The sequence below is a fragment of the Phyllobates terribilis genome, unplaced genomic scaffold (assembly GCF_046119375.1).
Source record: "Phyllobates terribilis strain yellow unplaced genomic scaffold, ASM4611937v1 Scaffold_4__5_contigs__length_816908805, whole genome shotgun sequence".
NCBI lineage: Eukaryota > Metazoa > Chordata > Amphibia > Anura > Dendrobatidae > Phyllobates > Phyllobates terribilis.
Window position 1 is genome coordinate 167,827,768 of NW_027362764.1, and position 23,859 is coordinate 167,851,626.

The window sequence follows — 23,859 nt, forward strand, 5'->3', positions numbered from 1 at the left end:
AAAATATATTGCACATACCTGATTCCAAGATTCATGGTTTCCGCTGTTCCAATCATACTAATAGCTAAAAGCATGTTGTTGCAAATTTTTGCTGCCTGAAAATACATTTTATAAAGTCCATTAGTAAGGAAAACATAAAAGGATCATATTATGCTACTAACTCACAAAACAGTACTATAAGTGATTAAGTCATACCTGCCCTGTTCCAACCTCTCCACAGTAGATCACATTGGCTCCCATACAAGTCAAAAGCTCTTTAGCTGCATCAAACTCTTGTTCAACACCACCAACCATAAAAGTCAAGTTCCCAGATCTGGCGGCACCAACACCTGGCAGAAGAAGACAATGGGAATGATCACAACAGAACACACAATAATCATTCATGTGGCTGAGGTGTATAAAAACATGGGATGTTTGATCAATTTGTATCTATCGGTAACATTTTACAATTATTGAGATGGTGCCACACAATTGATTGCGATCGATGAGTGATCACTTGGAGGAAACCCTTAACATTGTCAGCCATACATCCCCTGTTTACATGTGGTAATGTGTAGTAAGTTTTACACCTGCATGTAATGCATTCAACAACAATTTTCTCACTTAACATTTGTTCGCAGAGCCTGTTTAACTCTGGGCAATGATTGGGAACGAATATTCGCGCAAATGATCTCTTTAGGCAGTAGAGGAGTTGGCTCTGAAATCGGATGTACACTTAATGAAAGTACTAAAGTTTCTTTAACTTTCCTAGGTGTTACCAGTCCGGAGATCCTGCACCGAGAGCGAGATTGCTTTGTCTCTTTGGCCAGTCCTGTCTTCCCTCCGGCTCGTCAGATTACCACAATAACTCGATGTGAATCCGCCCCTTTCTCACCTTGGAAACAACAAAAACCCTCACTGTTGCCCTGATCCACTCCCGCCTTGACTACTGTAACTCTCTCTTAATTGGCCCCCCCCTCACTCGACTTTCCCCCCTCCAGTCCATGCTTAATGCTGCAGCCAGGGTCATCTATCTGGCTAATTGTTACTCAGACGCTTCCGCTCTGTGCCAGTCATTGCACTGGCTGCCTATGAATTATAGGATCAGATTTAAATCGCTTGTTCTCACCCACAAAGCTCTCCACAGTGTGGCACCCCCCTACATCTCTTCCCTCATCTCTGTTTATCGGCCTACCCGTTTTCTACTCTCTGCAAGCGACTTTCGACTAACATCTGCACTAATCTGTACCTCCCACTCCCGGCTTCAAGACTTCTCCCGAGCTGCACCTATTCTTTGGAATGCTCTACCCCAAGAAATTAGGATGAACCACAACTTACACAGTTTTAGGCGCTCCCTAAAAACACCTCTGTTTAGGGCGGCCTATCATGTTCCCTAATCAAAGTCATTTTATATTCTTATAGCCCATTCCTTATTTCTCCAAACATAAGTCTCCACCGAACCAAAAACCACTACAGATACTGGCTGGTGATAAGCTCATGCAGCCTTTATCTATCCCTCATCCCCTCAAGATGGCTGGACCATCCTTGTAAATAAGCCATTGTACTTTGTGTCACCCCCACCTCATTGTAGATTGTAAGCTCTTAGGAGCAGGGTCGTCATTATTTTTGCTGTAATTATTGTATTATCTTTAGCTATGTTACTTATGACTGTTGTACATGAACCTGTGAATTGTTAAGCGCTGCGGAATATGTTGGCGCTATATAAATAAAGATTATTATTATTATTATTATGTGCACCAATGATATCATCAACCCAGGTCTATTAAACCCGTCTCCAGTGGTGGGACGCCGTCTGAGTATTTAAATACTGCATATCCCTGACTTTTTCAAACCCTTCACGGTCAAGCCCTTGCTGAATCTGATTTTCTTAGACTTCCTGGTAACAGGGGTTGTGCCACAGGATTGGAGGATGGCCGATGTGGTACCGATATTTAAGAAGGTTAAGAAGGTGGATCCTACTGTCCAGTAAGTCTGACATCAGTAGTGTGCAAAGTTTTTTGCAGGCATCATAAGAGATGACCTGCAGAGTTATAGCGCAGAGAATAATATAATAAATGATAATCAGCATGGATTCATGAAAAATAGGTCGTGTCTAACCAACATGTTGGGGTTCTATGAGGAAGTGCAAATCTGGATGTTGGTAATGCAGCTGATGTGATTTATCTGGACTTTGAGAAGGCATTTGATACTGTACCACATAGCAGCCTTATAATGAAGCTAAAGAAGCAAGGACTTGGGGGAAACTATATGCAGATAGGTAAGGAATTGGCTAAATGATAGGAAACAAAGAGTCATCATAAATGGTACGTTCTCTAAATGGGACATAGTCAGCAGTGAGGACCGCAGGGATCTGTGCTAGGACCGATTCTTTTTAACCTGTTTATCAAGGACCTTGGGGATGGGATTGACAGTAAAGTGTCAGTCTTTGCTGATGACACCAAACTATGTAGGATATTAAAATCGGATCCTGACATTACAATATTGCAGAATGATCTGGATAAGATGACTGAATGGGCAAACACTTGGCAGATGAGGTTTAATGTAGATAAATGTAGAGTAATGCACCTAGGACGGAGTAATCCTATTGCTACATATACATTAAATGGGAGTATACTCGGGACTACAGAACAGGAGAAGGACTTGGGTATTCTGGTTACAAGTAAGCTGAGCAGCAGTACTCAATGTCAAGCAGCAGGCGCAAAAGAAAGCAAGATTTTAAGATGTATAAAAAGGGAGATAAAATCCCACGATCCCAACGTATTGTTACCCCTTTATAAATCACTGGTGAGGCCACATCTGGAATATGGGATCTAGTTTTGGGCTCCACATTTTAAAAAGGATATTCAGAAGCTAGAGTCAGTTCAAAGACAGGCAATTAGATTATTACAAGGGATGGAAGGCCTCTCATATGATGAGAGGATGAAAAAGTTGAGCTTATTTAGCTTAGAAAAAGGACACCTCAGAGGAGATCTCATTTACATATATAAATACATGTGTGGTCAGTACAAAGGACTAGCACATGACTTATTCCTTCCAAATACCATACTAAGGACCAGGGGGCACTCATTACGAGTGGAAGAAAGGCGATTCTGGCACCTAAACAGGAAAGGGTTTTTTTACAGTCAGAGCAGTCAGATTGTGGAATGCCCTACCACAAGAGGTAATAATGACAGACACGAACTGCTTAGACAAAATGTACAATTGGGGGAGGAAGGTTGAACTTGATAGACCTAGGTTTTTATTCAACCTACGTTACTACGGTATATTATTTTAGTACTGCTGCATCAAACTCAGCTGCTGCTACTTCGGCATTCAACACCTCACTATCCCAGCATTGTTTAACACCGCTACACCAGCTGCGGGGATGCCAGCCCTGCTACACCAGCTGCGGGGATGCCAGCCCTGCTACACCAGCTGCAGGGATGCCAGCCCTGCTACACCAGCTGCCGGGATGCCAGCCCTGCTACACCAGCTGCCGGGATGCCAGCCCTGCTACACCAGCTGCCGGGATGCCAGCCCTGCTACACCAGCTGCCGGGATGCCAGCCCTGCTACACCAGCTGCCGGGATGCCAGCCCTGCTACACCAGCTGCCGGGATGCCAGCCCTGCTACACCAACTGCCGTGATGCCAGCCCTGCTACCAGTTGCTGTTGTCCAAACTCTGCTACATCTGCCACCATTGTTCCTACTCATCTGCCCTGCCACATTAAAGCCAACTATCTATGCTGCATAACAACTGCTCATCAGGACCAATGGCTTTAAGGAGTCACATTCCCAGGTCAGACATAACGCTCTGCCTGAGAATTACCAGATATAAAATGTTCCTTATGGCTGAATAAAAACTGACTAAAAGTTGAGATAATATAACATTGGTAACAAGGCAGGACAAATGTGTGCCATGAGTGTTATAAACTTGTGCACCAAACGTCTCTCTTGAAATTATCAAGTGACCCTGGTGTAAACCAGGTAACCATTCCAAACAAGCTTTTTCCTGCCCTTTTACATCCATTACACTGGACGAGAAGAAGAAGCCGATTAGAACATGTAAACGTGTTATATATATGTTCAGAGATAAATATTTACTAAGTAAGGAACTAGTGAAATCTCCAATTCCTTGAGAAGGTATTTTGAATGTCTAGTGTCCTTCTCCAGTTGTCTTTCTGTTGCCTTTCAGTTCACACTACTTGACGGAGAAAAAACAGCCCATTAATTACTGGCAATGATACTTTACTGATCCTTTAGCTGTGTTTATCCACAGTGCATAATAATGAATTCAAGTAATCCTGTGATATGACCTGAAACAAATTAAGATGACAATTCAAGCCAGATCTTACAAACAAAACACAGTATTATCCATCATAGGTCAACAGCTTTTTATCTAGATTACAAGCCACTAAATAGCTAGAGAGCCATTTATTAGAGCAAAATTAATGCTGACAATGGCTCTCAGCTGGTTAATTTTTTGACAGCTGCACTCTCTCAGATATACAAACACTTTACGTTGTAAAAAGAAAAAAATAAATTACTTGAAGAAAAAAAATGCAGTATAAAGAACAATTAATCATGTCAGGGGAGGGAAAACAAGAAAATTAATACTTTTTTCCATAGTGAATTTTATTTAGAAAGTATAACCATCCCTAACTGGCAAATTAAAATGTAATAGAATTTACATTTTTATTTGCCAGTTAGTGATGGTTATACTTTCTAAATAAAATTCACAAAAAAAAAAATAAGATATTAGAAATTTACAAAAAATTAATTTAAATAAAATGTTTATGCCAATTCACTAACAATCCAACTAAAAACATGTTTAACCAAAGTGGAAGGAAAGTTGAAATTAGATTAGCTAGTCTGGTGTCAAAAGGTTTCTTCTTTAGGATGGCCTTATAATATTTTTTGGAAAAAAATAAATATAGAGAGTTTAAGCATAAAATTATTGCTGAAACAAAGCATAGGCACTCGGTGCACCCTTGGTGTGGCCACTGTAAAACCAGAGTATTCAAACAAGGATGAGGAAGGTGGAGATAGATGGAAAACACAGAGGGAAGGTGCACTAAAACTTTTGGCCACATCTAGGGTGCACCAAGTACCTGTGCTTAGTTTGAAGGAATAATTATTTGCTGAAAAATTCCCTTTAAACAATCATTTCCTTTTTGCTTTGAAAAAAGTAGGGTTGGCCTCTGTGGAGTTGCTGACCACATGGAAGGTCTGTAAGGGAGACTTATCCAGCCATGTATTTATGGTATCTCTCACTAACAAATCTAAGAATGGTTCTGCTATCTTGCCAGGAGTACTGTGTACTGATGTTAGAATTAGTTTTGTAGGTCTAACCATTAATATAAAATAATTATACGATTTCTATCGCTGATGCTCCAAAATCAGTCTCTTTGATATTAGACCCTGTATAAGTACATGGCAGACTAGGAGGGCTTTGTTAAGCAACCCATCATACCCTCCCTCGGTAAAGCCACAGAGATGTCATTGTTAAAAAGAATCTGTCAGTGGGGTTTTGCGTTGTAATGTGAGAGTAACAATCGAGGGGCAGATATCTTGATTCCAGCAATGTGTTACTTACTGTGCCTTCTGCTGCTCTTTCAATACAATCAGTATTTTATCAGCAGGAGATTATCACTAGAAGACTAGGTGTCTTGTGCCTTCTGGTCCAACCATGCATCCACCACTGATTAGGAGCTTTCTGTGTGTATTAACAGAAAGTCGGTAATCCGTGGTGTGGGTGGGTTATACACAGCTCAATATTCTGAGCTCTGCTAGATCTGCAGCAGAGAAAATTGGGATTCTTTCACAAATGCTGCAGTAATCCAAGTGACTCATCACTGGAATCTGGGTCTGTGTCCCTACATCATGCTGCTGACAGATTACATAACAAAACCTGATTGCTGGCCATTTAAAGGGAATCTTAGAACTTGGGTCCTAACCCTGCAAGTGCAGTATAATATCAGCTGTATGTTACAGCTGATGGCAGATGAAGCTCCTGAGCCTGCACCAACCCTGTGCCATAGCAGTACACTCACCACAAGACTAACACGAATGGCTTATGGTTAGGGTGCCTTAAGATCATTCCCCTTTATTGCTGACCAGTTTAAATCTAGCATCAGATAAAAAAAAAAAAACATTATGGTCACTAATGCTTGGACCACGAAAGAAGATTTTAAGCTTGTTTTTTTAATTGGTTCTAGGGCTAAGTGAACATGCATGCAGAAAACACTCCTATATACCGGTATACATATGTAATGGGTAGTATGAATCATTAAATGTTACATTTGGCTACCACATATGCAGTATATAGCTACTTAATATACAAATAGTATACAGGTCAACCGATTTATCATCATAAAAAACAGAGCCGCAAAGCCATTAATAACTGACGATTCGATAATGCTATTGTTTACTGTGGTAATGATGATTTGCTATTATGCCCTAGATCATGGCCAGAAATGCGAGCATGTATGAGCCATACCCTGTAATATGGAAGCTAATATTGTATGTAATTTAACATGACAATTTAAGAAATACTTTCAAATGCTCATCAACATTGATACAAAAGACCATCAATTTGTGATCTATATACCGTGGTAGTCACTGTTCTAAAAGTAAAACGATTTAGACAATAAATTGGGGTTATTCACAGGGGTTCCAGTAATGGTAATTGAAGTAAATTTCTTATGGTGTTAGGGACAACGATTACATGGGGACACACTTCCATTGTGTCAGGGTGAATACATTTTCGTGTACAGCTTGTAGAACAAATGGATTATACAACTCTACAGAGAGCACAACATGCTCCTACTGTAATCCCACTGGGAAGGTATTGAGTTAAATTCAATGGCCGCAATTGGGCCAAAAGTAAGTGAGAATGGACTGTAGCACACTTATACCATCTGGACAAGTTGTTGTGCTTGCTATAATGTACATACGATGGGTATTGTAAAGATGAAGACAATGTATAATGTGCCGGATGCTCAGTCGCAGGGCTGTGGAGTCGGTAAGCCAAACCTCAGACTCCTCAATTTCCATGACTCTGACTCCCTCATACACGGCTCATGTTTAAGTGATAAATTTACTGTACTAAAATGGTAACATCAGGCTTTTAATCATTATTATGATACAATAATCAAGCCATTTAGATAACTCAAATATATTTTATGTTCTAAGAGGAAAAACAAACTAAAACATCAAGCATACAGAGACAACATATACTGGACTACTGATTTATGCACAGTTTATTGAAAGTTTAGATAGGCTTTAAAGAAGTACTTACCTTAATCCTGCTTTCCTGTTCACTCCAGCAGTTCTGAGATGAGAGCAGGCATTCCTTACCTGTGTGTTTGTTTTTTTTCACCCCTTATCTGTAGAGGAGGAGCTTCACTACTTATCATGCATAAAAACTGCAGCACAGATTCATCTCAGCTAAAAGTCTAGACCCTTAGATAAGGAATAGGCCAGACATTTATAGAACATTTCATAACTTTCCCAAATTCTTATGAAAAAAATATTCCCCACAAGCTGCACTACTGTATCCAATTTATTATATATTTTAGGAGTCTGAGTCGGTCCATTTTATACCGAATCCACCAAAATGGACACAGACTCCGACTCCACAGCCCGGCCCAATAGTACTCATTTACAAACACCAAGTTGAGGTGTAATACATACATCAGTAGCCTGGAAACAGTCAGGAATTTCCTTAAAATGTTGAGGAGCGAAGCTCCTGAACGAATCGGGATGAGGGGGGGGGGGGGGATTTCAATTGTTTCAAAGCATTCACTAGTGACACAAATAAAAAGGTATACAAAATAAGAAGGATGAAAATTAGTAATTGGCTAAAAAATAACTGGCTTACGAAGAGAAAACAGGTGGGATCTGTAAACCAGTCAGTCAGTCTCGATCGCCAATAATAGCTGAGTAGCAAGAGGTAATCAGGCTTTCCTTATATAAACCCTATCCACCACCTTTAAGTTGTCTTCAACAGGAGTCCAGCAACCAGTTCATAAGTGCCCAGTTCCCTTGTGTAAAAAAATAACTTATCCTCCTGCACTGAATGCTAATCAGCATGGTCTGGTCCAGTCGCTTGTCTGTGCTCAACACCTCTTCTATCCCCGCAATCGGAGGCTCTCTTGCTTTGACTGACATGGGGACGTCGACTACATCATCCACAGTCTGTTCAAATCTTGCACCTGCACAGTGGAGCAACAGACTCTGGATGACATAGGAGACGTCAGCCATGTTAATTAAGGCAGGAAGGTCGACAACTGCTTCGATAGAGGCGGCAACGAACACAGATCAGGAACACCCACTGGACCTGGCAGATTAGCATATGGCGCAGGAGGATTATAAAAGGTTTTTTCTTCGCAATGCAGGGGAGCTGGGATTTTATTAACAGGTTGTTGGAGTGCTTTTCAAAAGAACTTAAAAAAAGGTGGTAGATTTAGTCTACATAAGTAAAAAAAGGTGACCTTGAATATGCCTTAATATTCAGAAAATATTCAGTAAATCATAGAAAAATAAAATATCACATCATGGGCGGAACAAAAGAAGTTGGCAGGTTTAAAGCAGAGGTGGTTATGCACATATAAGGGATCACACATGTCACCTTTACAAGCTAAATAGGAAAACACTAGGTAAAGACGACCTAAAAAAGGATCTGGGGACATTGGTAAACAGTAAACTGACCTGAAGCAACCAATGCCAGGCGGCTGCTGCCAAGGCAAACAAGATCAGGTGATGCATCAAAAAGCAGAGCACAGACGGAGATCATGAAAATATAGCTTAGCCTCTATGCAAATCGTTACTTGGATCACATATGGCACATTGTGTAGTTCTGCATACTAGCATATAAGAAAAGTAGCAGATCTAGAGCAGTTAAATGGGTTTTCCCCTTTCAATTCTTGCGTGCCATGATAAAAATAGAAAAAAAAAAAAGTAATTACCCTCCCGGGGTCCAGCTCTGTTTCTGGCTTATGCGGTCTACATAGATAGGGCCCATGAGCTCAGTGATTGGCTGCAGTGCTGTAGACATGACATCACCGCAGCAGCCTATAAACAATCACTGGAGAAGCGGAGACGAAGCACTGGACCCGAAAAGGGCAAATACCAGTTCATTGTTATTTTTATCACAGCGAGCAAGACATTTTACAAAAAGATCAAAATGATAAACCCCTTTAAAAGTTTAAGGGAATTTCAGTTGGAGAGAAAAAATCTTTTTTAGGAGTGACCTATTAATACTCCTATATAAAAGACATGAAAGGACAAAGCAGAAATCCAATGGACTTATTACATACAAACATATTACATTGACTAGCTACATCTACTATATGCACAGGAAAGAGGGCTCGGACCAACACAGAATGGGCTTCACTATTCGAGCAGGAGAACTGACCCAACATTACATTCAATCGCTTGTAAAAGTTGAGCACAATTGATCATTTGCTGCATCATACTCCAAAATTTGCACAAGTTTATGAAACGCTTACAGGACAGTTGACAATAGTGCATCCAGATGAGTATACTTACATTTCTATCCCTGGTAAGAGTGACGCCTCAGCAAACCTATATCTGCATCGCTTTGTCATTGACTGTGGGTAGGGGAAACATACCATGCCAATCGGGGCAGGGTTACACAGAGTGGCAGGACTACATGGCAAGAGGCAGCTGCTGCCTATGCTGGATTACTGGAGTATGGATAGTATGAATAAGAAGTTCAAGAGTAATAGAGAAAATGAAGCTCGTTGTGCTGCGGCGCTCCCTCATAAAAATTAGGATACAACTCCGATTTATCAAGATTATCCTTTATTGGCTACCTGAATGCGCATTTTGGGACTGGACTGTCCCCTTCATCATGACGATACATCTTCTAAACATGACTGCTCAGGTCAGTGAATGGCTATAGTGTTACAGGCACTGCTACCAACAAAGTCCTCCAGGAAGGAGTAGAAAGGTAGCATTGCGCATCAGGGACTTTCACAAGTGAGTGATGGCCTAGCTTATTATTTTTAAAAACATTAACAGTTAATGATAATTAATGATATCTTGATCTCTTATTCCAGAGAAATCCACATTTTTTTATATGTAAAATGAGCTATTCAGGCTTGTAAGCTGGATACATGAGAATCTGCCTCCAATTATTATAAGTGGAAAGAGGCATTACCAGTGTGAACCCTGTAACCAACACAGAACAGTAGAACTGAATGTTGTCTTCTTACAAACACTTTTGCTGCAGCTCTCACAGCTCTGCTGTATTACAACTCTGTCTGCCTGTGAGACAGAAGCTGGAGCTGAGAGGAACCTGCAGATGTGTCAGGTATAATCACACACATTTTATTCAGCTTCCGATGACCTACATGCCCATATAGACGGTTTAGGAGGGTTCATCCTATGGCTTGTTTCCCTATAAAAGAATAAACTTGTCTGCAGCAGTGCCAGCCCAGTGACAACCATGCAACAAATTTGAAAATGTAGTGCATGTATGGTTAATGTACCATTATCTTGTTATTAAAAATACATTTTTCTACATGTGTCTTTTAGGTAAATGGTACAAAATAATATAAAGAGAATAATAAATCAAAAGTCTCAAATACATCTAAAACAAAGTAACAAAAACTCATCATTGCATATGGTCACAGAAGATTTAATCTCAAATAGAAAAATATTGAGTGAATGTATACCATAAAAATCTTCAATAGAAAATACAAATGGAGTATCTTAAGAAGTTTTTGTATGTTAAATACATATCTCCTATCCACTAATGTTGTAGGAGGAAAGATATACGCTTGATATACAGAAAGATACCGCATAAATGCAAAGAGAAATACATTTAACCCGGTGCCACCATAAGCATTAAATCACAAGGTTTCCTGAAAAGAGCCAATCTGCTTTCACCAGACTCACAAAAAGAGGGTGCCAATGGGACCAGGCAAAGCGTCTAAACCATCTTTAAAATGCAATTGTTCTAATCATTTTCTACAGATGCAGTCTCACAAGGGGCTGCTGTCACAGGGACCATTTACGACGTATTATGGTGTCTCTATTGTTTACCAGCGACATTCGCTAACCAGGCGACAGCTGGGACTGAAAGCTGCTACTCAAGGAACAATATAATCCCGTGAAAGCAATCAACAAATTTAAGGGTGTTAATTAACTTTACACTTTATCATGTTCAATTAGTTGTCTTTTTTAGCAGCGATTGCCGTGCACAATCGGTTTAGAGCGTGCCATGTTTGATTTGTAAGTGATCACAGTTTTAGCTGCAATGTCAGATGTTCTCTTGGGTTTTGAAGACACAGACGAATGACTTGCACACATGCTCAGCAATGGGATGATCTGGTTTAATATAAACCACCATAACAGAAACGCTTGTTAACACATGCTGGTCAATGTCCAGTATAGGAAATCAATGCCAGCACCAGTAATCACAATTCTAATTCACTGCATTTCTAGACAAATATTTCCCCAACTATTCTAAACTGTGGTACATTAATTACATTATATATACACACACACATACAATATATAAAATGGTACAAACCAAAACAAAAGCAATCCTTACTATATTGCACAAAATCCAGAACACACCGCTGTACAATCTGTACATGAGATACAGAATATCCAATGTCTATGCAGAGTAACAAGAGGTGATCTGCCAACAATGCCGTTAATACCAATTGCACTAATTTTTGTGATCCACTAATGTAATGCTAGATTAATACACATAAATCCAGTACAATCTACCCATTAAAGAGATCCCATGTGTCATTTTGTTTGAAAAACTTTGGACCCCATTTATTAAAGCTTTTACACCATAAAACACTTTCAAAAGTTGCAAGATGTTTGCACAATGCGGAGTTGCACTTTTGTAACTATTGCAGTTTTCGGTTTGAAGCAGCTTCACCAAATTGGGCAGAGCTGGGGAGGAGTTGGGGCGAGGCTACGCTCCCCCATCAAATTCAACAAAAGGTGTTGGCGTTTCTTACTCCAGAATTGCTACTCAAGACAGGGACAGAAGAAGCATTTCTGTTGAGACACATACCACTAAGAAGATGTGCCAAATTCATTAAGTTTCGTGCGCCTCAATTAATTCAGCACAACGTACCTGAGCGAGCCCTTCATTAAGACTAGTGTGCGTAACGCCAGTACATAGACCTGTCCCTTTTGTTTCTATTCATAATTGCACCTCTTCTATCAGGAGGAGGGAGGGCTTACCAAAAACTATTTTACAGTATTTTAAAGGGTTATATCAGTGAAGGCATTGGTTAATGACAAAATACATCCCTTGGTAAATAAAATGTCAATTGCAGCCCCGGTATTGTTCTCTCGACGATTCTCCATTTCTATGCCCGAAAGGGCAGGAAACAGTTGTGCATTTCATGGTGGAACACAACCGGAAGGAGAAGTCACGAATCACATCCGGCATCTACACGCTGGCATAGAGAGGAAAGAGTAGAGAGGCTAGGGAGCCTCGGGAGGAATCCCAGCCTACCACCACTCAGCACTGCCTGAGAATGACAAGGTTCCAATCTCCGAAGACGTGGGAGCAGCTGACAGAGGAGAAAGGCAGTATGACCGACCTCGCTGCCCGGCAAATTAAGGTACTACCAAGTTTCTGCTGCCAGCCGCAGAGCACCACAGGATAACCTCTTCATGTCCCTAAGGACAGGAAAAAACAGTGAGGATATGAGGTGGGGAGGGGCTATTAAACCCCTTTATGTTTCCTGGTATTATTAGGATGGGGAGGCAATCTCCTGTGGTGCTGTGGTGGAGGGCGATTGGAGAAAGGCCTATTTAGACGAGCCAATAATTGGGAATGAGCGTTTGTTAGTACAATTGTTGACCGATCATCAGATCATGTAAACATACCAGCAATCCCCCTACAAATGAACAAAGTTTGTTTGTCAGGAGATGTGATCATTCATACAGACATTAAATCAACACACTCAACAGCACATCATATTGATAACCATTATTTTGATATATTTTTTTATATTATATAATTTGGTATAATTATAAAGCCAACCCAACATTTTTTAACAGCCTGCAATCAGCAGGTAGAAATGCACCTTAGTATAGCTAGAAACAAACTGCAGCAGTGTTAGAAAAGTTACTAAAAGAAAGAACTCCACAAGACATCTAAAAGGAGTACTCTGGTATCATCAGATCCATGAAGGTGTTGTCTCAAAGACAACATGTACCACCTTTCCACAGGTTAGCTTATAATCATATGGGCACTAGGACCCCAAATAATCATGAAGGTCTCAAAGTCCCCTTTGTAAATGGAGAGGTAGTGACCAAGTGCAACCACTGCTCCATTTACAGTATTTACGAGCGGTAGTCGCACACATATACTAACTACCACTCTATTCATACAAGGGACTTGGACCTCCTGTTTTCGGGGATAGTGGGGGTCTTAGCAGTCAGACCTCGGCGATCATCGATTTATCATCTATCCTGTCAATGTGGGCTAAATATTGTTTATAGGGCAAGCCCTTTAAAAGGAACCCGTCAGGTCCAGAAAAGCCATTTACCTGCAGATTACACCTACAGGTGTTTTTTGTTAATTATTCTAATCTACTGAGATAATGACTTTTGTGTTTTCATTGGCTGTAAGACATAATCATCACCAACATTAACAAATAAACACTTGAAATTGATCACTGTTTGTAACGACTCTATATAATATATGAGTTTCACTTTTTGTATTGAAGAACTGAAATAAATTAACTTTTTGATGATATTCTAATTTAGTGAGAACTACTTATATGTCTGCAGGTAAATAGCGTTCAAATCCTGTGTAGCTGGCCTATTAGCGCAGTGGACACAGGGAGAAAATGAAGTTATATTCTCCCTGCAGCCGCTCGCTTCCAAACTCAGGGGCGGAACAGGGAGCTGTAGCAATCAGTGCTCAATATACAATAAGGGCAGCTACAATCACTCCCTGACACTGACTGACAGCCAGCTCTGCAACATATGTATGTCTAGAGCATTGGTATGTCTGCCAATTCAAGTTCCAGGGACTGATTACAGCTACGCTCACTGTATATTGTGTGGTACCCACTCCCTACAGTGCCAATAAAAGCAGACACGCAGCTGTAGGAAGAACAGAACTTCATAGTTTTCCTGTGTCCACTGATCCAGTACCCTGGCTACACAAAGTTAATTTTTTTTCTGTAGTGTGTTGATGAGATTTGGTGAAATTTCATCTACTTTGTTGGCACTGGAGAATTTGGAAGCCAAGTCAACACTATGAACTTTTTTTTATGTTCCTCGAACAATACGGTTTTGTAATGTGCAATGGTGGATTATCTTGCTGATAGAGGCCACTGCCATGAAGGGGTGCACTTAGTCTGCAGTAGTGCTCATGTAGGTGGTACATGACAGAGTAACATCCACATGAAGATTTCCCTGCCGAATATTGTCCAATACTTCTAGTAAGTTTCAAATCCATCTAGCCATCCACATGAAAAAAAAAAAAAAAGATTTAATTCATCGGACCAGGTCACTTTTTTTTATAATTACCACATTTGGATGATGTCATCATTTGGGAAAAAGATTGTATAAGAGTTTATTAAATGAAAGATATATAGATATATTGGCTATAAAATGTTCTCAGTTAAAACTGAAACATTGCCATTATGGTGTGCTGCCTCCATTTTTGCTATTATATACCAGTACATGTAACAAATGATGCAGAGATCAGAGCTCTGTGATGACCATACTGTCACTTACAGGACTGCTTGCTCTTCTTTATGCTGAAAATGGATATTAATGACAGCATCTGTATGTTTGGGGTCATTGTTCTGCTGTAGAATAAATTTGGAGACAATCAGATGCCTCTCTGATGCTGATGGTAATACATGATGGATCTCTCAACATTAAGGATAACTGACAGCGTTCAGCCAAGGAAACTTAGTGCAACAACTAAAATACACATCGAGCTTACTTCACTTAGAAATTGGAAGATGTCCAGCAGTGCCATAAACTCAGAAATGGCAGCAGCCAGGGGGATCCTACTACACACATCTACTGTTCGGAGAAGTGTGCCCAGAAGTGGTCTGCATAGAATTGTGGCCAAACAACATGCCTTCAACATGGAAACAAATCCAAGTGACTCAACTATGCACAAAAACATAAGAACCGGGGTGCAGAAAATATCAGCAAGCGCTCTGAGCTGAGGAGTCAAAATGTGAGATATATGGCTGTAGAAAAAGGCAGTTTGTTGCTAAATGACCGTGAAGTATGATGGAGGTCTCTTGCAAGTTTCATTTCAGCAAATGGAGTTGGAGTTGGGAATTTCAAGATTAATGGTGTCCTCACTGTTGAGAAATGTAGGCAGACAGTTATCAGTCATACAGCTCCATCAGAGAGAGAAGTCTGATAGGTTCTAAATTTAATCTGCTGCAGGACAATGACCCAAAAGTCACAGAGACACGGCCGACACGGCTTCAGTTAAGAGGTCAGTACGTAGTGAGTGCCGGCTTTAACCGCGCCTCGGCTGACAGCCAACTTCACAGTGCATGAATCCCAGAGGCGTGGTGACAGCCGCCGCTCACTATGCAATTATCAGTGACTGAAGCCGTGCCTCTATGACTGAAAGCTGGAGGACCAAAATTAATTTTCTCTGGATAGCCGGGCTTTCAGTGTGGCGGCCACACGGCTTTAGAACGCTATTAACCTGAAGACTGACCCCATATCTGTAGGTTAATGGCATTTTTTGACATCACAGATTTCTTTTAATGCTGTGTTGAAGGCAAATTGTTGTCACAACAAATATAGATTTAATTTAGATTTCTCTTTTGCTCATTACTTTTCATTTTAATTGATAAACTATTAACTTCAATTTTTTTTAAAACCATTCTTTACTTTGCAACACAACATTTTCCCACCATCAGCCTAAACTTTTGCACAGTACTGTATATGGGATCCATGGATATCAAAAGAAAAATAGAAGTTGTAAACTAAATTGTCTTTTGTCCCCCCCACACCCCTCAATTTTTTTTTCGCTGCTTGGGAAAGTTGGGTGGGAGGTTTTGGGCATTGCTGGGTTACATTGATATTATTGATGGGAATGCTGTATATGTAACATTTTAGAATAAAAAAAAGTACTGAAGGAAAAAAAAAACAAAAAAACACCAGCCAGCAAATTTTTTTTTCAGGCAATTAATAGCAATCTGACAGCAGCATGAAGTAGGGACAGAGATCCTGATTCTGGCAATGTATCACTTCGTTTACTGTGTGCAACAGTTCTGATATAATCAGTTTTCTCTGCTGCAGATCTAGCAGTGCCAGTGCTCAGTGGTGGGGGTTGGACTAGGAGGCACTAGTCTTCGCTGCCTATGTGCATCAGTCTTAAGACTACAATAAACTTATGGATTCACTGGTTGTTCTTCCTTAAGTTAAGTAGTAAACACTGAATGCTGGGAACACAGCACATGTCCTGACATTTTAAGAGATGCTCTGACTCCATCATCCAGTCATTAACTTTGGCCCTTGTGCAAGATGCTTGGTACCTTACATTTTACTTCTTGTAGGTTTTTCTGATTCATGGCCATTGTGAAACATGCATTTATATACTGCATGTATACCATTTTAAACAAAGCTCAAATTTTGTGGGTTTTTTTATCTGTATATTTTGCATTCTGTGCAAACCTGGGTGTGGCCTCCTTTCCTAGAGATGGACAACACATTTAAAAAGCTTCCCTTGGCTGGTGTTCCCAGTTTGGGATCGGAGCCTCAGTCTGCCCTTATTCACACAGAGGTCAACTTTGACACATGGTAAAGTTTTTAATATTAGACAGAGTAGGACTATCCCGAGCGGGTTCACCTTGTCGTGCTGCAACATATCCACTTCAAGAACTGACTGTTCACTTGCTAATGGTCCTTGAGACGAAGCAATGAAACAAAATAAGCAATGTTATTGACTTCACTTGGTTTTAATATCATGGCTCATCAGTGTGTGTGTGTGTGTGTGTGTGTGTGTGTGTGTGTGTGTGTGTGTATATTTATTTTATTTAATATTAAACACATACATATATATACGTATATGATATACACTACTCAAAAAAATAAAGGGAACACTTCAACAGAATATAACTCCAAGTAAATCAAACTGTCCACTTAGGAAGCAACACTGATTGACAATCACTTTCACCTGCTGTTGTGCAAATGGAATAGACAATAGATGGAAATTATTAGCAATTATCAAGACACCCTCAATAAAGGAGTGGTTCTGCAGGTGGGGACCACAGACCACATCTCGGTACCAATGCTTTCTGGCTGATGTTTTGGTCACTTTTGAATGTTGGTTGTGCTTTCACACTCGTGGTAGCATGAGACGGACTCTACAACCCACAGAAGTTGCTCAGGTAGTGCAGCTCCAGGATGGCACATCAATGCGAGCTGTGGCAAGAAGGTTTGCGGTGTCTGTCAGCGTAGTGTCCAGAGGCTGGAGGCGCTACCAGGAGACAGGCCAGTACACCAGGAGACGTGGAGGGAGCCGTAGTAGGGCAACAACCCAGCAGCAGGACCGGTACCTCCGCCTTTGTGCAAGGAGGAACAAGAGGAGCACTGCCAGAGCCCTGCAAAATAACCTCCAGCAGGCCACAAATGTGCATGTGTCTGCACAAAGGGTTAGAAACCTACTCCATGAGGGTGGTATGAGGGCCTGACGTCCACAGATGGAAGTTGGTCTCACAGCCCAACACAGTGCAGGACGCTTGGCATTTGCTACAGAACACAAGGATTGGCAAAGTCGCCATTGGCGCCCTGTGATCTTCACAAATCAAAGCAGGTTCACAATGAACACGTGACAGACGTGACAGAGTCTGGAGACGCCGTGGAGCGCGATCTGCTGCCTGAAACATCCTTCAGCATGACCGGTTTGGCAGTGGGTCAGTAATGGTATGGGGAGGCATTTCTTTGGAGGGCCGCACAGCCCTCCATGTGCTCGCCAGAGGTAGCCTGACTGCCATTAGGTACCGAGATGAGATCATCAGACCATATGCTGGTGCGGTTGGCCCTGGGTTCCTCCCAGGGACAATGCCAGACTTCATGTGGCTGGAGTGTGTCAGGAGTTCCTGCAAGATGAAGGCATTGAAGCTATGGACTGGCCCGCCCGTTCCCCAGACCTGAATCCAATTTAGCACATCTGGGACATCATGTCTCGCTCCATCCACCAACGTCACGTTGCACCACAGACTGTCCAGGAGTTGGTGGATGCTTTAGTCCAGGTCTGGGAGGAGATCCCACAGGAGACCATCCGCATCCTCATCAGGAGCATGCCCAGGCGTTGTAGGGAGGTCATACAAGCACGTGGAGGCCACACACAATACTGCGCCTCATTTTGACTTGTTTTAAGGACATTATATCAAAGTTGGATCAGCCTGTAGTGTGTTTTTCCACTTTAATTTTGGGGGTGACTTCAAATCCAGGCCTCCATTGGTTAATAAATTTGATTTCCATTGATAATTTTTGTGTGATTTTGTTGTCAGCACATTCAACTTTGTACAGAACAAAGTATTCAATGAGAATATTTCATTCATTCAGATCTAGGATGTGTTATTTGAGTGTTCCCTTTATTTTTTTGAACAGTGTATATACACACACACACATAAATATAAATATATATATATATATATATATATATATATATATATATATATATATATATATATATATATATATATATATATATATATATATATATATATATATATATATATATATATATATATATATATATATATATATATATATCACACACACAGTTGAAACCAGACATTTACATACACTATATAAAATGACACACATGCATGTTTTTCTCAATATCTGACATGAAATCAAAATAAACCTTTCTTGTTTTAGGTCAATTAGGATTACCATAATTTTTAATATTTGCCAAATGCCAGAATAATGAGAGAGAGAGAGAGAATGCAGTAAGTAATACTGCCCATATGATGATGTCATGTGTTTGGAAGCTACTGATAGGTTCTTTGGCAACATCTGAGTTAGAGACACTTGTGGATTTATTTTAATGCACAACTGAAACACTACTTTTGTGTAGCATCATGGAAAAGTCTAAAAGATATCAGCCAAGATATCAGGAAGAGAATTGTGGACTTGCACGCGTCTGGCTCATCCTTGGGTACAATTTCAAGATACCTCAAGGTGCCTTGTTTATCTGTACAAACAATTATACGCAAGTACAAACAAGATGGGAATGTTCAGCTATCATACCGCTTAGGAAGGAGACGAGTTCTGTGTCCCAGAGATGAATGTGCTTTAGTCTGACATGTGCATATCAACCCAAGGACAAAAGCAAAAGTGAAGATGGCAGAAGCTGGTAAGATTATCTCAATATCCATAGTGAAATGAGAACTGTATTAATATGGGCTGAAAGGCTGCTCTGCCAGGAAGAAGCCATTACTCCAAAAGAAACATAAAAAAGCCAGATTAATGTTAGCAAATGCACACACGAACAAAGACCTTAATTTTTGGAGACATGTCCTGTGGTCTGATGAAACTAAAATTGAACTTTTTGGGCATAATGACCATCGTTATATTTGGAGGAAAAAGGGAGAAGCTTGAAAGCCTAAGGACACCATCCTGACTGTGCAATACGGGGCGGGCAGCATCATGTTGTGGGGTTTTTTAGCTGCAGGAGGAACTGGTGCACTTCACAAAATAGATGGCATCATGAGAAAAGAAGATTATGTGGCAATACTGAAGCAACATCTCAAGACATCAGCCAGGAAGTTAAAGCTTGGGCGGAAAAGGGTCTTCCAAATGGACAATGACCCGAGGCATACTGCCAAAATGGTAAGAAAGTGGCTTAATGATGACAAAGTCAATGTTTTGGAGTGGGCATCACAAAGCCCTGATCTCAATCCTATTGAAAATTTATGGGCAAAGCTGAAAAGGCAGGTGTGAGCAAGAGACGACCTACAAAAACCTGGATCAGTTACACCAGTTTTGTCAGGAGGAATGGGCCCAAATTCTGACCAACTATTGTGAGAAGCTTGTGGAAGGATATCCCAAACGTTTGACCCAAGTCATTCAGATTAAGGGCAATGGAACCAAATACTAATGAAATGAATGTAAACATTTGACTTTGCAGTAATAAAAATGCCATAAAACATTCTCTTTCTCATTATTCTGGCATTTGGCAAATATTAAAAATGATGTTAATCCTAACTGACATAAAATGGTAAAGGTTTATTCTGATTTCATGTCAGATATTGAGAAAAACATGCATATGTGTCTTTTTATATAGTGTATGTAAACTTCTGGTTTCAACTGTGCAGAGTATGTATACATATACACACACATTATATATAAAATTCAACTTAACTCATTATTAGGCTCTTCGTTAGGTTCTTTACAGTGCATGTGTACGCGCGTATTGTGTGTGTGTATATACACATACATACATACATACATACATACATACACATATACATACACACACTTATGTGAGCACGCAAACTGTAAAGAACAGGCCACCAGAAAATACTGCTGTTAATACTCAAAGCCTAATAATGAGTTAAGTTAAATTTTAAAGAAAGAAATTATGGGCTGTATACAAAAAACAGCTGAAACCTCAATACACAGCAGCAGAAAACATTAGTTTTCCGCAGAAGATCTGCAGGGAGCAGGGAAGCGGTCGATAGATCCTTAAATTGGAAGCAATAGTCGTTCTTCTGTCCCAAGTTGGCAGCTGCTGCATTTGCAGACCTGGTTCATTATTTACCCGTAATGACCATCAAGCTCCAGTCAAAGTCAGATCACAACAACTGTCAGCAGCCCTTTTAATTAGCCTTGTTTGAATTCAGATAAATATCACAATAGCCGAGCTTCTGCTGAAAAAGCAACAGAATGCAGCAAGGGCTGGATTTATCTGCCACTGGAGCGCAAAGCATTGTGAAAACATTCACAGACAAGATGGATTGCTGAGACACAGAACATGCCACTTAACCAGGCTCTGAATGTGAAGGCACAGGCACAGGCTGTGGCACCGAGACGCTCCTCCGACTAGTGGGAGAATTTCAACCATGGTGTGAAAAAGAGGCGACAGCTTAGACATAATGCATTGTAAATTTCAACTGGCCATATGTATAATGAAGCAAGCGCTATCATCTATGGCCTGTAATGCAGCATAGTGGTTTATCAAAGGGATGTTATGAGTGTGCACAAAATTTTCGACATGTCTTGTGAGGCAAAATTATATAATCTGTATTCTGCTCTAACGAATGGATCATTAAAGTGGGTGATCTAAAACTAACACTGACTCAATCCTAAATGCATATTAAATATAATAATCTAATTATTTTCAAATATACTTACATTAAAAATTCCCTTCATTTCCCTTTCTACTCTAACAGCGTTTTTTGTTTTTTTTTAACCAACTTCCTGTTTGAGGACACTTCATTTCAGAATCTCCAATGCATCCAGGGATATGCAAACAAGATGTCATCAGTGGCAGTGGCTGTGGTCACTGCCGCAGTCCCTGTTCCCACCCTGAAACAAAGCATCATCAGTGAAATCCATTTCAGGGGCTTGGGTTGTGCCTGCTCTACTAAGCATGCTTAGGTTGTCAATTCCGACAAATGCTTAGTAGGATCTGGTCACCGTGCAATATTCTTTTTAAATGCACAGTGACAGTGTGTTCCCTCGTAGGCTGTGACGAGCCAGCAAGAGAGTGCACTGTCAGTGTGCATTGTAAGGAGATAAACCTGTGAGCAGGAGAAGCAGAAACCAGCCAAGCCTCTGAATAGGCACTTGGTGCCACTGCATGGTAACCCTGATGCAATGTATTTCTCCCAGGAGCAATCCTGGTGGTAGTGGTAGTAGTAAATCATTTTTCTACTATACATTCTATATAACAGTATGTTCACACAGGGCAGCTACACAGTGGACTTGTCTGCACATTGGCCACTGCGTATGTGCACCTACACTTCAATTTAATACTATAGGTGTGCTGGTATTGTCCATGTATTTTCTGCATTGAGTGGTGTGGCTGCCCCCTTGGCTGTGTACTATCCGCCTATCTTACCCACACAGTTTTTAATTAGAGCTAAACTGGATCCCATCTCTTCCCTGTTTCATGTGAGGTCTTGTGTGGCACAAAGAGAAGCAAGTCAAAAAGAGTTAGAATCCATCCAATGAGGTCACATTGTCGCTGTTGGACGGCTTTTACATTTGTTTTTTTAAATAACCAAGTTCTTCATGTTTTTCATGTCTACAGCAAGTGGAATTCATGTGTTCATTAATTAAGGGGGGTGTTGCATAGTGCTAGTATATAGTTCAGTTGCCTTGTCACTACATAAATCTCACTATATAGAAGCAATCCTATGAAGAATACGTTTACAATTCATGCCACAATTTTTCTTTTACATACTGCATATAAGAGTATGTTCACACAGGGAAGCTATGCAGTAGAATTTCCACTCCGATAATATGGGTGGGATATTTTTGTACGCTTCATATTTGCACAATAAAATATTACTTTTTATAGTTTTATGCTGCTTACAGTACTTTTTAAAAAGTGGATGGGGAAGTAGAGGTGGTTAAAAGGAATCTGTCACCATGGTTTTTTTTACTGGCAGATACAGACTGAAAAAGGCCCCAGTGCAAGAACAATATATGTGTCCTTTGGAATCCAATAACTCATCATAATGCGCAATTTCACCTGCTTTGGAGGTGGAACTGGACCCCTTTATCTCCTGGACCCCTGTGCAGCTGCACAGGTTGCACCAATGATATGTTCACCACTGGGTTTTTTCTACTTCATCTGAGAAAAAGCTGTTGATTTAATAAAATCCCTGTTTTAGTTGCTACAGATCCAGCAGTTCTCTTTGCTGAGCTTTATGTAATCCTACCCACAGCACTAAATGGCAGAGGCAGATTTCTGTGAACACTGTGCATAAGCAGAAAGCTGCCAATGAGTGGTGGGGGTGGGGCGCCCAATCAGCGCTGGCGTTACAGTCTTCACTTTCGGACAAACTGAACATTAAGAGGAAGACCAGGATCAGCTGGAGCCTGGGCTTCCCTCTTCATGTTCTGTTTGTCCGAAGGTGGAGACGATAACGCCAGCGCTGATTGGAACCAGTCATCACGTGTGATTCCACCACATCACAGTCGCAGGACCTTAAGTGCTGACACGGCTGGAAGAGACCCGGCATGGGAGGAGAGTATAGTTGTTTTTTTTATTTTATTGGGGCCAAACATTTACTTTAAGAAGGGGTTGTCCTAGTAGTGGACAACCCCTTTAAAGAGATGGTTTACGTCAGATTCTCACTTCAAGTAAATTGGGGTTAAAATTGGAAAAACATCTTAAGTTAGAAACACTAAATTACTTACCGGTAATGTGATTTTCCTGAGCCCATGACAGCACCACAATGAGAGAGGGGATCCGCCCTTCCAGGACAGGAAACCTACAGAATAAAAGAGCGGAGCCTCTCCCCCACCTCAGTTGTTTACAGAGCATGAGAGGACACTACTTAATAGTTATATATCCCATGATTTTTCCTTCTGTGTGAATCAAACACCACAAAGGAAATTAAGTGATCAACTTCTACCAGTAACGGGAGTGAATATAAGGGTGCTATCATGGGCTCAGGAAAATCACATTACCGGTAAGTAATTCAGTGTTTTCCTATCACCCATGACAGCACCACAACGAGAAATTTACAGAGAAAAAAATTTAAACTTAGGGTGGGACCACAGCCTGTAGAACAGTTTTCCTAAAGGAAAGGACAGCAGAAGATCCCAGATAAAGCCTATAGTGTCTATAGAAGGTGCAAGGTGAAGACTGAATCGCAACCTTCCAAAATGCTTGATGGGGACATCCGCTTT

The 23,859-nt window shown here is 40.7% G+C and overlaps 1 protein-coding gene across 1 annotated transcript in view; it reads right to left on the reverse strand.

The window, feature by feature from the left end:
• Window positions 1-23,859, reverse strand: part of HIBADH (3-hydroxyisobutyrate dehydrogenase) — a 169,650-nt gene that overhangs the window by 18,656 nt on the left and 127,135 nt on the right. Inside the window, exons 5-6 of the mRNA XM_073676564.1 lie at window positions 196-329; window positions 19-95 (exon numbers count right to left, since the gene is read on the reverse strand). Of these exons, the coding sequence (XP_073532665.1) occupies window positions 19-95; window positions 196-329 (211 nt within the window). The remainder of the gene's footprint in view (window positions 1-18; window positions 96-195; window positions 330-23,859) is intronic.